At 36.9% G+C, this 17,678-nt stretch overlaps 1 protein-coding gene across 2 annotated transcripts; it reads left to right on the forward strand.

Moving 5' to 3' along the window:
* Nucleotides 1-3,750: 3,750 nt before the first annotated feature.
* LOC112514561 lies at nt 3,751-17,361 on the forward strand. 2 transcript variants are annotated; one of them, XM_025121091.1, is made up of 5 exons: nt 3,751-4,888; nt 10,457-10,581; nt 11,368-12,082; nt 15,357-15,514; nt 16,367-17,361. In XM_025121091.1, exons 1-5 carry the CDS (start codon nt 3,757-3,759, stop codon nt 17,246-17,248), a joined length of 3,012 nt encoding a protein of 1,003 aa, XP_024976859.1. In that variant the 5' UTR covers nt 3,751-3,756; the 3' UTR covers nt 17,249-17,361. The 2 variants fall into 2 exon arrangements, with proteins under 2 accessions (XP_024976859.1, XP_024976860.1); XM_025121092.1 differs by having other exon boundaries at nt 3,751-4,783.
* The last annotated feature ends 317 nt before the right edge of the window (nt 17,362-17,678 follow it).

Below are 17,678 nucleotides of genomic sequence, written 5' to 3' on the forward strand. Positions count from 1 at the left end.
CGAAAATAGTAATTTTCAACAAACCATGTGGACTCAAAACTAGGGGTGTGCATCGGGCGGTCGGGTTGGTTCGGGTGGGAAAATCAAAACCCCCGGTCGGATTATGGATACGGAAATCAAGCCCCAATTTTTGGATTTCGGGTTTCGAATTGCTTCGGGTTGGTCGGGTTTCAATTGAGGCCGGTCGGGTTCGGATTTAATTATAAATGCAAAAATTATATATATCCAATCGATTTCGAGGATTGATAAATCGATGGTATGCTTATAAATTATGAAAAAAATGATCGACTAAGATTTTTAGATTTTTCAAAAGATTGTTAGATAAATAAATATATTTGTGTGTGTGTGTGTATATATATATATATATATATCGGGTTTTCGGACGGATCAGGTGGCCAAAAATCAAACCCAACCCGAACCCGAATTTTTTCCAAAAAGTCGGTTTTCGGATTTTTGGGACATTCAGAGTTTACATAAATATCTTATTTTCAGTTCGGATTTGAATTCGGATTTTGGATAATTCGGGTTTTGCATACCAATGCTGAAAAACACATTTTACTTAAAAGTGATACGTTGGTGTTCACATAAACAAAAATAGATTGTAGGAAAAGCAAAAATCTAAAAAAAAATAAAAAATTTATCTCTGTCAGCTTATCTATACTATATTATAAAGTATTTGACACTCTTAAAAACCACTTTTTATACGTAAAGTACTGTTTATTAATGCATATTACTTAAAACTCAAGATTGCAAGTAGATTGTGCGTAAGTACAACTTATTAAATCTCCATATATGAATTCGTGTAACTAACTGCAAATAAACATAATCAAATACATGATAAACATCTTATTTTAAATATAAAAAATATAAACTATAATTAGGATAATCGTTGAGTGTAACAGAATACTTAATTATTATATTTATAAAATGTTATATTATTAAACCAAAATAAACTATTTCGTTACTAAATTTAAATTAAATTAAAATAAAAAAATAAATTAAGGAAATTACATAAAAATGAGAACTTTTAAATAGTTGATTTGATACTAACATTGATATTTTTTTTTCAATTTTTTATGATATATTCAAATTTATATTTTATTCAAAAATAAAATCATTATTGTTTTCTTAAAAACGCATAAAATTGTATTATAACATCGACAACGACAAATAATAAAATAGAACATTAAAATCGAGATGTGTCTCGCTGCATTGCGCGAGTACTCTTCTAATATGTGTCTTGCTGCATTGCGCGAGTACTCTTCTAGTTTATTTAAAGATTACAATAGAAGTTATATTATTAAAAAATTCAATATATTTCATAATATTATTTATCTCACTTATACATTTAAATTCATATTTTCTTTTTGAAGTATATAATATTTATATACGGCAAATATAACAAATAAATCACACTCTCCTCAACTTTTATAACATATTATTGCATGATTGGTCCCCATATTATAACTTTATTTAAAAAAAAAGACAATTGAAAATGGAGGACCATACGACACTTATCTTTACCTATCAAAGTGTCGAGTATTGACCCGCAATAATGATGTTTTTGTTGCAAATACACCAAGTTGTCCCTTCCATTATTTACTCGTCTTTTTCTATTTCTATTTTAAACACGAGGTGTATTGAGTGTCTTGTTGCGTTCATGGTTTCATGTATAAGAACGTTACTCATACGCAAACGCAACAACAACGTTGTTTAAAAAAGTGTAGGGTTATGTAAGGTTGTGGACTTGGTACGATACCAAGTTTCCCCCCCTTCAATATCGTACATGAGCCTTTTTTAACCATTCAGCGCCCTAATTATATTGTAAATAATTACCAAACAATTATATTTCATTTTGCACTATACTATGAAAGTCTCTTAATCATTATGACCACCTAATCATTCTGCATCAAACCATTCATCAACTGTCAAACAACCTCTAAGAGGTTGTTTATTTACCTCTTAATAGTTCAATTAAGAGGCAACATCTGAATCGTTAAGAGATGAACCTTGTTTGGCAAAAAAAAAAAAATTATGTCTCTTAATAGTTCTATTAACCCCCTGAATGATTTTGTATCATGGGTATTCCTTAATCATTCAGCTATTTAATTCCATTACAAACAATTACCGAACAATTATATTTCATTTTGCACTATATCACGAAAGTCTTATAATCATTTTGTATCAAATCATTCAACAACTGTCAAACAACCACTAACTTTAACCTTTAGGTACGAGAGATGAAAAAAACAATTAATTTTAAACCACATGGACAAAAATAACAATAAGTTTTAAATCTTAAGGATGAAAACAATAATAAATTGTAAACTATAGGGATGAAAATCTTAATTTCAAAAGTACCAAGATGAAAATAATAAATTTTTAATCACAGGGACTAAACATGTCATTCACTATAAAAAATACAATGCCATTATTATATATTTTAATCTTTTTTTATTAAGAATAAATTACGTCTTGTTTTTCATTCTTGTGGTTTGTTAAATTTTTTATAATTCCCGTCCCTGTGATTTAGAAATTATTTTTTTTGTTTCTATGGTTTGTAATTCATTGCTATGTTTGTTCTTATGACTTATAATTTATTGTTGTTTTGATCCCTATAATTTACAGTTTGTTACTATTTTGGTCCTTTGTACTTTAATGTAGGAATTAGTTTAGGGATTGAAATAACAATAAATTAAATCCTAAGGATGAAAATCATAATTTCAAAACTCCAGGGACAAAATGTGAAATTTCCAACAAACGATAGGGACAAAAATGTAATTTAGTCTTCCGTTAATAACAAAGCGGGGAACATATATTATGGTCCAATTCAGTTTCCAAAATCCAGTCCCGGCCCAACAAACCGACACGAAAACGAACAGGATCCGGAGCTTGCAAGGGCTTACGAAAATGGAGAAATCTTGCAAGGGTTGGCTATGGAATTGGTGGTGGTCAACGACGGTTCAAATGGCGATGGTTGATGGTGGTTCAGATCGACGATGGTTATATTGAGTTTTACGAAATTATGGTATATTGGTTTAAAAACATATTTGATATTACAAGTCAATAAGTGGTTTTTACGGACAATATCAAACACCCCAAAATTCTTAAAATTTCGTCCACATTAAGGCCCTGTTTGTTTTTACCTAAAAAACACTTAATACCCTCTTATGTCTGAATTGGTCAGATCTTAGGTTATTAAGTGTGTTTGTTTTTTTTCTTTTCAATTAAGAGCTTAAAAGCTCTTATTATGTCTGAATTATTTAGAGGTAACATTTTCAGTTAAAACATCTTAATTGCTTTTAGAGTTTCCAATGCTTACAAAGAAAGCCTAGATTTCAATGATTCAGATTTCAGATTTCAGACGTAAAACAAACAGTCTGACTGATTCAGATTTCAGACTTCAACACCACCTCTTAAAATTCAGAAATGAATTTAGACTAAGGGGGTGTTTGGGATTGCTTATTAAAACAACTTATTGACTTATTCCGGTGTGGCACCGATAATAAGCACTTTTGAGTGTTTGGATAAATGATTTATACCGGTATGGCACCGGTAATAAGGAGTTTTTAAAAAAGTTAAACCCTTCTGACTTATAATAAACTGATAAGTGCTTTTATAAGAAAGCATAAGTTATTTCAAATAAACAATCCCAAACACCACCTAAATACCTCTCCGAAAACAAACGCCACCAAACAATCTACCGACAAAAAGCTTTCAATTTCCTTTTCCGCCACCGTATGATTTGCCAGTAGGATGACTCGTGTGATCGAAACCGCTGCCTCCGTCGACTCCGCTTACGTCGCCGGAGCGCCGTCCTCCATGGCCACCATATCCGCTTTCCTTCATTCCATTACGGCGGAAAGCCAACCATCAACAACATCGACAGCTCCTTCGTCGGAATCAAACCTAATCAAACAAGAACATCCAGACATGACGAACACTCACATCGTCGATTTACCACCACCGCCGTTCATAAATTCCATCAATGGTCTCCGCACCCTCTCCACAGCATTGTCCACATTCCTCCGCCGCTACGACGAGTTACATGATCACCTCAATTTCATCAAAACATCAATCGACTCGAAATTGCCAAATCACCTCCTCTATACCGATAACCCTAACCACTGCGTAACTGCCTTAACGGAAGCCTCCTCTGTTGATACCGTAACCGCTGCTCCTGAAACAATGGCCACAGAACAAAACCCTAAGGGAACTGCAAATAATTGCGGACGGAACCATGGAAACGTGAGGAAGCCTGAAGGCTCCTCGGAGAAGTCTGAAGAAAATGATACTTCGGAGAACCGTGAAGAAACTGAGATTTTGAAGAAGCCTGAAGAAATTGATATCTCGAAGAAGCCTGATGTATCTGAATTGGAAAGCCATTGTGAACGGATGTCTGGTCGGGGGATGAGGAAGTATGTAGTCAGAAATATTTCTGACATGAATAAACTCCGCGAAGAAATTCCGAAGGCATTGAAACTAGTCAAAGATCCTGCAAAACTCGTTCTACAGAGCGTTGGGAGGTTTTTCTTATCGAGCAGTAGATCATTCGCAGAGGGGTCGAAGATGGCTGTGGTAAGGCTAGCTGCAGTTTTGATTTTGGAATGCTTTGTGATGATAAGCAGTGACGGCATTGAGATTGCAAAAGAAGAAGAAGAATATGCAGCAAAAGCGGCTGTTGATTGGAGGAAAAGGATGATCAAGGAAGGTGGGTTGGCAAAAACGGATGAGGTTGATGCCAAGGGTTTGCTTCTCTTTATCAGTGGGTTTGGGATTCCAGGTATCTTTAAGAATGAAGATATTACGGATTTGATTAGGGCTAGTAACGTGAAGAAAATTTCCTCTGTTCTTTGTCGATCGGCCATTCTTATCTCAAAGATTCCAGGTTTGCTTGCAAAAATTGAACTCTTCTATATCATAATTGTTTCTCTATTGGTGTTTCATGCTTAATGACTGCTTATGGTATTACGGAGTTGTCCTGAATATGTTATTCTGACCAGACACACTTAGCATGTGGTTTAGATTATATTTCCGAGCACATAACCTCTAATAGGAGTTTTCGGAGATGAAGGACTAGGTAGCCAGTGATGGACCTAGTGTGTTGGATTTGTGCCACCTCTTTGTTCCTGTGTAAAAATTATAGGGTCGTGAAATGTGCCACCGTATCAATTTGTTGCGTGCCACCATATATATTTTGAAACTACAACAAAGACACAAGTTTCCCTTGGTAGAGTTGGTTTACAAGGCTTTTCTTCCACCCTAAACCTGAGTTCAAATCCCTTTAATGTCATTTTCTTAGATGTTAGCTTTTAATTTTAGATTTATTATGTTCCTGAAAGAAATTTGTAATAAAAGACTTGAACACAGTACCTCACATATGAAGAACAATGAACTAACCAATAGACCAATGATGATTTTGTGAAAAACATCCCTATATTTGTTTTTTATTGACTTATAGTCAAATGGTACCACCACTTGAAAAAGTTTCTAGGTCCGTCTCTGTAGGTAGTAGAGTAGACTAGGTGTAGTGCCTGTAGCTAGCGAGGATGGGCAGAAGGGATTTGAAAGGTTGAGGGTGGGGCAATTTAGGTCACCAGAGTCCTACGATGGAGATAGATGCGTGTCTTGCCTTACTTTGCGTAATCTTCTGTGTGTTTTGCCATACATTACCTTTTCTATGTTTCAATGTACCTAATCCTTGCTATTTATTACTTCTTTGTTCTCTTTCTGTGCTTATTATGTACCAGTCCTTGTACTTTTTACCTTTTTGCTCACACTCTTGCACACGCCAGTATTTTCACAGAATCAGTTGCTCTACTTTTTCACACCCACATCCCATCCCTAGACCCTACTTTCAGGTAGGAATAACGGGTCGCATTAGTTTGGTTTGGTTTGGTTTGATTTGATTTATTGTTATGCTAATTTAAACATTCTATTGAAGGTATCGGATATACAATGTAGGATATTTTATTAACCCAGTCACTTCCAATTCAACAAAAGATACACATTCTTGAGGGGAGTCAACTAGAATTTCAGCGGTAGTGGCATAATGGCCTTACTTCGTTTTTATGTTTCAATGTACCTACTCCTCTTTCTCTCTGTGCTTACTATGTGCTAGTCATTGTTCCTTGTACCTTTCTGCTCACGATTTTGTGCAAGTTGGGGCCTTCACAAAAGTAACAGCTCTACTTTCTCACACCTGCATCCCATCCCCAGACCCTACTTTCGAGTGGGATATAGTGGGCCGGTTTAGTTTGATTTATTGTTACGATAATAAGAGCATGCTATTTAAGGTATCGAATATGCAATGTAGGATATCTGTTAACCGATTCACTTCCATATCAAGAAAAGAACACATTGTTGAGGGGCGTCAACTAGAATCTCAGCGGTGGTGGCATAATGGATTGATAGTATTGGAAATATGGAAATTTTCTCTTGATCAGATGAAAAAGAGAGGTGCATCTTCGTTTTGGGGAATATACATAACAGATTAGGTTAATAATGTATTGGAACTTGAAGGGGGTAATTCGTTCTTCAAAGTATTTAGTGTATCTCTTACTTGATGATGCATCTTCTTTGAATCCAATGAAAAACTGATCAAACAGTTTGATGACTAATATGGTTGGTGACCACAAACTATTGCAGGACCGATGAGGTTATGACTGTGAAAAAACTAAAAATGAAACTAGGAATAGTGCATCATCGCTTCTATTCTAATATGCTTAACCTGACGTTCCGATAGGGCTATACTGCATTGCTACAACCAATATAGGGGTCTTTTATGTAAACAGGCACTCTTAACATTCATTTTGGTGATGTCGACATTGTTTTTGGTTTAATACAATATATAACTGTTCAGATTTTATTTATTATAGTCTCATTTTCATGGTTTTTTTTTCCAAATTCTTTGAACTGTTTGGGCAAAGCTCTCGTTGCCTCACACTTTTCGCAAGTTGGGGGTCTTCATGGAAACAACCTTTCTACTCTTTAGGGGTAGGGGACAGGCCTGTGTACATCTTCCACCCCACCTCTGGGTGTGATATAACAGGCTCATTTTGTTTGGTTTGGTTTGGTTTATGTAGTTCGTTATGCTCTTATAGCTTAGATCATTTTTAGGTTACATGTTATGAACCAAATCGATCGAACAATTGAAATAGAAACCAAGTGATAAGGACACTGTAAGATGCTTCAATTAACAAGGAAAACTAAGAACAAACTAACTTTCGAGAGGCTAGAACTCTCACATATAGAACCCACTAGTTTTCTGCATGCCCTACACCACCTACATCATCCCTTTTTATCCTAGATAATTAAGTACCCAAAATACCCATTCTAACCCTACTAGAATAACAAGTATGGATGTGCCAATGGTCTTGGGCCTAAGGTGGGTACATGACATTACACTCTGGCATCCAAAATATCGTGTCATAAGCCTTGAAGACATCAACATCCTCCCCAATTCACCAACCGAAAAATGCTAAGAACCTTCTCCAGCTGCCAGGACCAACGATAGTCATATGGGGTTTAGTTAATATGGTCGGTTTCTAGATGTTGGTAAATCCACGTTAAGGCATCAATAATACCTTGTATTCCATCTTAGTCATGGCATGGTGCCAACAGGAAAGTCCATGGCATACGGTACATGACATATTCCTAGTACATAAAATATGGAAATATATGATAATAAATCTATCTAAAACTGATGCATTAAATTAGTCTTTAGCTACTATTTTAACAATGAAGAGCCAAAAACAACGAATTTACTGAACAAAAGGCATCTTTTCACATTGACCTACCACACACAAACAAGCGATGTTCAATAAATATAAATGACTGTCATTTAATGAGGAAAAAAATGCCGGGCTGGGTTCTTCTCCTACCCCTATTCAATTGAACACGCTGCGCAAATTGTTGATAAACTTCAAAACAGCATTCTTTTTTGACCAATTTTTTTTATCTTTTAGAAATTACAAAAATAGTTCAAGATAGAACATATATTTGTTTTTCTGCCAGACCACATTCTTTCCCGATGCCCATTGCCAGCTAACAGCCCAAGTTAAGGAAAAACACGGCTGAAAGAGAATCCTAAGTTTGATGTCTATTGCAGAGCCTTCAATTCATTCTCCTTCTAGCCCTTTTATCGATTATGAGACTACCTTCATGCCTAAGGTCTTCAAATCTGGTTCTTATTGTTTCTGTCATGTCATCTGCTGGAGTAATATTTTAGTTTTAGTAGTTCAGTGTTAAAGCTTAACCAAAAAGAAAGTAGAGCCTGGATCATTAACTAAGTGAAAAATAAACACTTGGATTTAGAAAAAAAAAATTAATTCTTTGCCAAAAAGGTATTTGGGATCTTTTTTGTTGCGAAAAGGAGATCTGTGAGATTTATAAGTTGTTAACAGAGACAAAGTAGAGAACAAGCTGAAGACTTGTCAAGAGGAAATAGACATTGGAAGTTTACTCGTTGAGAAGAGAAAAATGATGAAAATGTGGCTGTTAGGTCTTGTTCTTCTCCAGATTATATGTTAGTCTTTTAGTTTTTTCAAGTATTTCATCGGTATTTTTTGTTATGGAAATAGTGTCTCTAATTTGACTTGCCAAGTTGGGAATACCGATATATATTCTCCAATTCATGGACAAGTGTTGGGAGATAAAATTAGGTAAAAGTTAAGGTTTTTTATTTATGCTCATCTACTTGGGTAGCGGCACATCTCATCCCACGACCCTACTCCCGAGCAAGGTTTTAAAAGACAGAATCAGGCCTTGAGGCGTTTTCCCTCAACGAGGCAAGACGTAAGCCTTGAGGCGGTCCGAGGCGTAAGCCCCATGGCAGAAATATATATATATATATATATATGTGTGTGTGTGTGTGTGTGTACACTAAAATATGTATATATACTACACAAATATATATATATATATATATATATACACACACATTTATATACAATCAAGGTTTTAAAGAACAGAAACGACCCTCGAGGCGTTTTCCTCTTAAGTACACGAGGCATAAGCCCTAAAAATTAAGACAAGAAAATTCATAAATCCATAACCCATAGAAAAAAACATAATATATACTGTACATTAAGCCAAGTTATACATAAAAAACAGAATATGTACATAAAAATAGCATATATACATAACAACAACAGAATATGCAATAAAAATATAACATAAACATAATAAAAGGAATATGTACATAAATCATAATATATCTATATAAGCACACATATTATACAAAAAAAGGCTTTACAAATAAAAGAACATGCAGATTCTTACAAATATGTAAATATTGATACTATATAAAAATATGCAGAAACTGAAATGTGCTTATAGAAGAAAACTGAAATGTGAAGGTACAAGCCTACAACTAGCAGGTACAAGCCGGAGAGATAAGAAGTAATGTAGAAGAGAGAGCCAGAGAGGAGAAGTCGACAATAGTATAAAGCATTGCTTTCTTGATCGATTGACTTTTGGGAGAAGTTCTATGTTTAGTTTATTGGCAAAAGAAAAGAAATTGGGCTACATAGGAAAGAGGCCGATGGGCTTCCTTATATTATTAGGGTTTTTTAATCTTTAGTTATTTCCTTAAATAGAAAAGGTGAGATTTTCTATCAGGGAAGGAAACGCCCGCCTTGGCACCGCCTCAAGCCCGCCCCACCGCCCGCCTCACACCACCAAGGCGCACGTCCCTACTGGATACCCTGAGGCGGCGCCTCGTATTTGTTTTTGGAACCGAACCGCCCTGAGGTGCACCTCTGGCATTTTTTAAAACCATGAATACAATATGTGTGTGTGTATATATATATATATATAATACTAAGTTACTATGGGCGTTGGTTTAGTGGTTCTTGACAGAGGAAAGAGTGAAACAGTGAGATAGGCTGGAGGAAGAGGAAGGGTCAAACCACACTTTTTGATTGAGAGGAGAAAGTACTAGCTTTGTGGGTTTTAAAATATTAAAGTACACATGGGGGCCACTGGGTTTTGACTTTTAGTTTTTAAAACAAAATAAAGACACTTATACTATAAAGAGAAGTACTACTACTGTCATAAAACTTATTAAAAAACCCAAAAACCATTACTAGAGCAAATCATCTGTGACACTGCCTCATGCCTAACTGAACCGCCTCACTGAACCAAGGCGTAAGCCTCGTCCAGGGTCCTAGAGGCGCTGCCTCAGGTGCAGTTTTGCGCCACCTCACCTCGACGCGTATGCCTCAAAACAATTTCTAAAACCATGCTCCAAGTCCCGAGTGAAACATGTGCGTTTGGTTTGGGTTACTGATCAACTGCACAGATTCTTTGAACCTTAAACGTTTGTAATTGCAAGTACATGGCCATTGTAATTGGGGTTGTTTAATTATGGCCATTGTTACATTATTTTAAATCTTATTATATACTTTTGTTTCGTGAATTGAAACTCTTTTGTGGTTATTTATATTTGTTCCAGAGGTAATTCATTGGATGGTGAAGAATGATCTGGAAATAGAAGCTACAGATATTGCCGATACTTTTGCTTTGGAGGATAAGTGCCATAAATTTAAAGACAAGCAACATGGTTCTTCTCCTCAAGTGGTAGTCTATATCCTATCTCTTGCAATTAACGTTATATTATCTCCAATTTCATTGTTCTACTATCTCGTCAATTTCAACGTTTTTTTTTGTGTGGGGGGGGGGGGGAGGGTTGAAAAATACTTAGGGGGTGCTTGGCGGAATGGTCTCGAGGGATTTGAATTTCATGGAAGGATTTGGAATTAGAGCGGATTTGGAATATTTGGTGTGTTTGGTTTTTAGGATTTGAAATGGAATTGAATTCCATTTTTTATAAATAATTAATAAAAACAAATTATAGATAATTATAAAATTTTAAATTACCTTTTTATTAGTTGACTAATATAAACAAACATTTTCAACATATTTGAAAACATCATAACACGCAAATCCTACGAAATCCTGCAAAATACCAACCCCCATGGGATTTCTACATCCCATGTCTGGGATTTCAATGAAATCCTAGGATTTCAAATCCAAACAATCCTTCAAACCAAACATGGGATTGCAATGGAATTGAATTCCAAATCCCTTCAAATCCTATCCAATCCTACAAACCAAACGGAAACTTTTTTTAATCAAGAATTTTGGGCAAACTCTCTCTTTTTCACAAGCTGGGGGCCTTCACGAAAATAACCACTCTACTCTTTGGGGGTATAAGTCAGGTCTATGTACATCCCACCGTCCAGACCCCACCTCAGGATGGGATGTACTATGCTCGTTTGGTTTGGTTTGGTTTATAAAGATTTGGCTGATAGTCAATTAGTTCTTTTAGAATACGTGATTGATCAAATATTACAATTTTCATAGGACATGGGAGCTAACGGTGGCGTTTCTTTTAACGGAACTGCAACTAATTGCGTATGGGGACATGAAAAAGTGAGGAAGCCTGAGATCGCCGATATCTCGGAGAAGTCCGAAAAAACTGATTTTTTGGAGAAGCGTGAAGAAACTGAGACTTTGAAGACGCCTGAAGAAACTGATATATCAAAGAAGCCTGATGTATCTGAACTGGAAAGCTGTTGTGAACGGATGTGTGGTCGGGGGATGAGGACATATGTAGCCAGACATATTTCTGACATGAATAAGCTTCAGAAAGAAATTCCGAAGGCATTGAAACTAGCCAAAAATCCTGCAAAATGTGTGCTAGAGGGCGTTGGGAGGTTTTTCTTACAGGGCAGTAGATCGTTCTCCAAGGGGTCAAAGGTGAGTGTAGCAAGGCAAGCTTCGGTTGTGATTTTGGAGTGCTTTGTGATGATAAGCAGTGACGGTATCGATATTGCAAAAGAAGAAGAAGAATATGCAGCAAAAGCGGCTGTTGATTGGAGAAAACGGATGATCAAGGAAGGTGGGTTGACAAAAACGGATAAAATTGATGCCAGGGGTTTGCTTCTGCTTATCAGTGGGTTCGGGATTCCAGATGTGTTTAAGAATGAGGACATTCGGGATTTGATTAGAGCTAGTAACGTGAAGAAAGTGTCATCTGCTCTTCGTCGTTCAATCATTCTTATCCCAAAAATTCCAGGTTTGCTTGCAAAATTGAATGATTTTATATCATAATTGTTTTTCCGGTGGTGTCTCATCATTAATTACTGCTTATGGTATTACCGAGCTGTCCTAAATATGTTATTTTGACCACACCGAAGGGAGATCAATGAGATAAGGGTTGACCTTACAAAGGAATAAACCCTATTCACTTAGGGCCTGTTTGTTAGCAACTTAATGAGCTTAATGGGACTCACAACTTATTCGGTCAGCTATATATGACTGTATGGTAGTGGCTTAATGATATTGAAAGTGGCTTATTTAGTAAGCTTCTAGTGGGGAGCTTTATGCAGTAAGCTAAGTTTTTTCCAAACATGTTCCTCCCAAACAAAAACCTTTTCAATCTATACGGATAGATTAATCTACATAGGACTTTGATGCGAACTTTTCATCTTTATTCAACAATCAAATGTTTACAAATTGATTTCCAGCTTTTCCGAGAGAGCCGGATCTCTCCAGAGAGGTTTTCCTCCAATTACACAATACAAAATTGATGCCTAATCACTTCTATCCCCTTCTATTTACACTTCTAATAACCCAACTTACTTGACTAATTGACCAGCCCCCTATTATCCCTACTATCCATATGTAACAATACCCGCCCCCCAAACATCCACCTTGTCCTCAAGGTGGAAAGAAAATAAATAATCCTGGAGTTTTATACTTCTTGGCTTTGTATTTGTTCCAGAAATTCGTACTTAGGTGTATTCTTGAAATCTTTAGGGCTTGAGAGATAGTTAAAGTCTGTTTTTGGGCTTAAGAGAAGGATATAAATGTGGGCTTCACTATTGCCTTTGAAGTCTAATAGAATGAATAAACCCATGGTTTTCTTTGAACGTACATATGGTTGTTCCAAAAAACATACGCAGATGAAGAAGAACAAGATTTCGGTAGAGTACAAGTAATTGCATCATGGGAAGATTTTGGTTGGGCAACAACCATGGCTTACCACCGCCACTGCCATATCCACTATTTTCTTTGTCGATCGTCAATACAACCTGGAATAGCCTCTTGCATGTTCTTCGTTTCTTCTTTGTCGGAGCCTTCTTTGTTGTCGATTTGCTCCTCACCGTTGATTTTGTCTTTGCCTTCCCCTTGTTCTCATAGCAGAATCTTGGGATCTTGAAAATGAAGTGTTGGGATGGGTTTAGGGTTTCAAATTTTGACGGGCTTGATGGAATAGGCTTGGATTTCTTAGTTTTCTTCCTCGCTTCTCTCTTCTTGCTCTTCTTCTTCATGGCCCAATTGAGTGTTGTCGTTTGCTTGGATTTTGTATTCTAGATCAAACCTCGATTCGAAATTAAATTTGATTTTGGCTTCAGATTCGATCTTTCTTCTTCCTTCTCTCTCTCATCTTGTTTTCTTTTTCTCTTTTCTGCCAAGATCGTAAGTTTGTGATCTTGATCAATTGATTGTTCTTGGACATAATTCAAGTCTTCTTGAATCGTTTCTTTTATGATTTTCCAATCTTATTGAACCACATCCATGGAAGACTTCATCGAAGTAATATCCTCCATCATCTTTTGCGCCATGACAAGCATGCTCCTGGTCAATTCCAGAATGGACTGCTCTGATACCATTTGATGCGAACTTTTCATCTTTTTTCAACAATCAAATGTTTACAAATTGATTTCCAGCTTTTTGAGAGAGCCGGATCTCTCCATAGAGGTTTTCCTCCAATTATACAATACAAAACTGATGCCTAATCACTTCTATCCCTTTCTATTTATACTCCTAATATCCCAACTTACTTGACTAATTGACCAACCCCCACAATTGACTAATTGACCAGCCCCCTATTATCCCTACTTCTATATGTAACAGACTTGATGGTAAACCGACCAAACAGATTGATCCCCACAGACAACTTTATCCACATAGGACTTGATGGAAAACCAATCCAATAGCCCCATAGTATATACCACACCAAACCAACCCAATATACCTCTGCCGCTAAGGGAATGTCCCGATGAACCCTCTCTTTGTCTTCTTCTCGCCGCTTTTCTCATTGATCAACTACCACTTGATCCCCTAGGTAAAGGAATTTCGCCCCTTTCTCAATAATCCATCTTGCCTTCCAAATCTCGGGAAAACCGGTCTTCGGGTATCTAGGCATGGTTTATGCCCTGAAACAAAGGTGTACGTACATAAATAAAGAGATTGGTTATGGCCTTTATGGGCTGGGCCACACACGTGCTACAATGGCAATTGGCTTGTGAAGGGAATGAGGTAGGGTAGCCAAAGCCAGTTCTAAATGGATAGGATAAATTGTGGAGTGGTTGTTTCCTGAAAACATGCTGCTTGTGCAAACGTGTGGGCGAAAGGAAAGAAGAACTAATATGGCTAAATAGGCACGTGGAAACTAGACACACTTATCGTGTTGTTTTACGATTTTTTTTAAGAGTCGAGCTTGTTATGCTAATAAAAACATGCTATTCAAGGTATCAAATTTACTCCCTCCGTCCCAAAAGTAAGTGTCCACTTTCTATTTTAGTTTGTCCCGAATTAAGGGGCCGTTTACCAATCATTTATCCATTAAGCGCTTACTGTGTCACTTACCCTTACCGGATGAACATGTCGATGACTGAGAATCTTACCCGATAAGAGCGATGACAAGGATCAAGAGTCTTACTTGATAAGTAAGGCTGATGAATCTTACGTGGTTAACGCTTACTGGGTAAATTGTTGCTTATGATATTGTCTTGAAGGACTAGAATCTTACCTGGTAAGGCAAGAGTGTTAACTATTACCGGTAAGCACTCACCGGGTAAGCGTTTGGGTAAACGGCATCTAAGTGTCCACTTCCAAAAGTAAATGCCTACTTTCCAATTCTACCCTTAGTTATGAGATGGAAAAATTCATTACTCCCTCTATTATCAAGGATTCAAGGGTATGATTGTTATTTAATTAATTAAAAAGTGTAAAAATTACACATTTCTGAAACCGCGTGCATTTTGACATTTATTTTGGACGGAGGTAGTATAATATAGGAGAATTATATTAAACCGTTCCCTTTGGGGTAGAGGGCAGGTGTACCTACATTTTACCCTCCCCGGATCCCACCTCCACGTGGGATATATCGGGTTCGTTTGGTTTGGTTTACTGATTAACTGCACGTATCCTTTGAACCTTAAAACATTTGTAATTGCAAACTCAAACTCATGGCCGTTGTAACATTATTTTAACCCGTCTGATATATTTTTTTGTCTCGAGTTAAACTCTTTTGTGGATATATGTGTGTGTGTATGTTTCAGAGGTAATTGATTGGATGCTGAAGAATGATCTCTATATAGAAGCTGCTGATATTGCCTATACTTTCGGTTTGGAAGATAAATGCCGCCCGCAGACCATATTGACGACATTCTTGCACAATAAAATTAATGACGGGCAACATGGTTCTTCTGCTGAAGCGGTAATCTATATCCTATCTCTTACATTGAACGTTCTCTTATCTCTAATTCCGTCGTTGTACTATCTCTGTCAATTGCAACATTTTCTTTTTTAGTAGCTTTTAATATGAAACTATGCTGTTCGTCCCAAAATAAATGTCCAGAATAAAAAAGGGACATAGTTTTAGATGTGTAATTATTACACTTTCTAATTAACTAAATGACGATTTTGCCCTTAGTAATAGGAGTAATGAATTTTTATTTCTCATGATTAAGGTAGAATTGGAAAATATACACTTTTGAACGTGGACACTTATTTTAGGACAGTCTATAAACTAGAAATATGGACAAATATTTCTTGTAACCTTTTAATCTGAAACTATTCCCTTCGTCCCAAAGTAAAGGTCCAAAATAAAAAAAAGGCACATAGTTTTGGAAAGGTGTAATTAATAATTATCACACTTTGTAATTATCTAAATGACAATTTTACCCTTCATAATTGAGGGAGTAATGAATGTCTTCTTGTCGTGATTAAGGATAGAATTGGAAAATAGATACTTATTTTGGGAGGGGGGAGTACTTTTTCCCTTCTTTTTCAATTTAAAGAATTCAAGTGGTAGCCTTTATCTGATCTCTTAGACCGAAAGTTCTATTATCTAGTGATTCTAATAGTATACTCTTTGGGGTAAAAGCCGGGTATGCGTTCGTTCCGCCCCAGACCCCACCTCTCGGTGGGATATACTAGGCTCATTCGGGTTTATGAACATTTGACTTATAGTCAAGCATTTCCTTTAGAGTACGTGAATGGTCAAACGTTACAATTTTCTTAGGACCACGGGAGCTAAACATGGTGTTTGTTATTTGCTACTTTTCAGAATGCTAAGAAGCAGCTATCGTATCTGAAGTCAGTAAGAAAATGTTTGGAAGCTCACAACGTTGATCTCTCAAAGCCCCTTGCGGACTATAAAATCAACGAAAGAATACACCAGCTCGAGAAAGAGATAAACGAGCTCGATTCAAAATCCGTGGAAAAGAACCCATCCCGAAAGAGAAAGGTGAAAGAAGCTGAATCTTCAAGAAACGAAAAACAACATGAAACAAAACGCACTCGTTTAAGTAGTCACAAGAATCTGCCACAAGAGCCAAAACCGGTCAATTACTATGCTAAAAGCCCGTATAACCAATTGACACGATCCGGTAGCAGCAGTTACTTCGATCGGAAACTCCCGAGCGATTGCATCGGTGCGTATCCGACTTCATCTGTGTTATCTGCACCCGGGCTGTCGGAAAACGTAGCTAGCTCGGTAGCCATTGAAAGTGAAAGTGGTTTAGCCGGTGGTGGCATGCTCATCGGTTCTTACGGCTCGGGTCTTGCCGTTGAAAGTGGAGGTGGGTTATCCAGTTGTTATGGAGGAACCTATCCTGACCAAGTGATGAACGGTCGACCTTACGGTTGGCATGAGGACTCGTTGTTGGTCGAGCGGTATCTGGGTCAACCCTATTCGAGAATTGGTCAAACATACGATTTGCAACCTTCAACGAGTGGTTTGATTGGTTTGTACGGTAGACAACTGGGACGGCCATCACTAGAAACATTTCCTGGATTGCCAAGTTCATCTGGGTCACAGGGCTTTTCGGGTCAAGGAGCCCCGGGTTCGGATCTGTACCGTTTCGCTGATACCGTTGTACAAAATGAATCGTATCGTGGTTCTTATGCATCAGGTGGTGGTACCATTCGCTCACCTCACTTGTACTGAACAAATGGTTAGAGTTAAGGTTGATACGAGGTTAAATCATGATGTTGATACTACCTCGTTTTTTATGTAAAAATGTGAACTCGCTTCTCATGGTATATATGCATGGTGTTTGGACGGTATATCTTCCATCTATACTTTCCTTTTTGTATGTATATAATTAGAGAGCAGAGTACTACAGTATTCGAGCTCGGCTCGGAAGAATTATACCGCGCTCGAGCTCGAATAACTTTTTCAAATTAAGGCGTGAGCTCGAGCTTGAATCTTTTTTGAGTTATCAAGCTTGACCTCGATAATTGTTTATGGACTTGTTTTTTTATAAATGTATGAGTGTGTTTGGCTCGAAAAGTATATGCTCGAATGGCTTGACTAAACTCAAATCAACTCGAAAAATTTAGTCAAGCTTTCGAACAAGTTGAGTCGAACATTTGGT

Source organism: Cynara cardunculus (genome assembly GCF_001531365.2).
Source record: "Cynara cardunculus var. scolymus isolate 2C chromosome LG 6, CcrdV1, whole genome shotgun sequence".
NCBI classification, from domain to species: domain Eukaryota; kingdom Viridiplantae; phylum Streptophyta; class Magnoliopsida; order Asterales; family Asteraceae; genus Cynara; species Cynara cardunculus.

Excerpts from the sequence above, each read along its gene's own strand:
- LOC112514561 (XM_025121091.1), top strand. The coding sequence starts at position 3,757 with ATGACTCGTGTGATCGAAACCGCTGCCTCCGTCGACTCCGCTTACGTC. Across the intron at positions 4,889-10,456 it reads TCTTATCTCAAAGATTCCAG|AGGTAATTCATTGGATGGTG; the intron begins GTTTGCTTGCAA and ends TATTTGTTCCAG. Across the intron at positions 10,582-11,367 it reads ATGGTTCTTCTCCTCAAGTG|GACATGGGAGCTAACGGTGG; the intron begins GTAGTCTATATC and ends CAATTTTCATAG.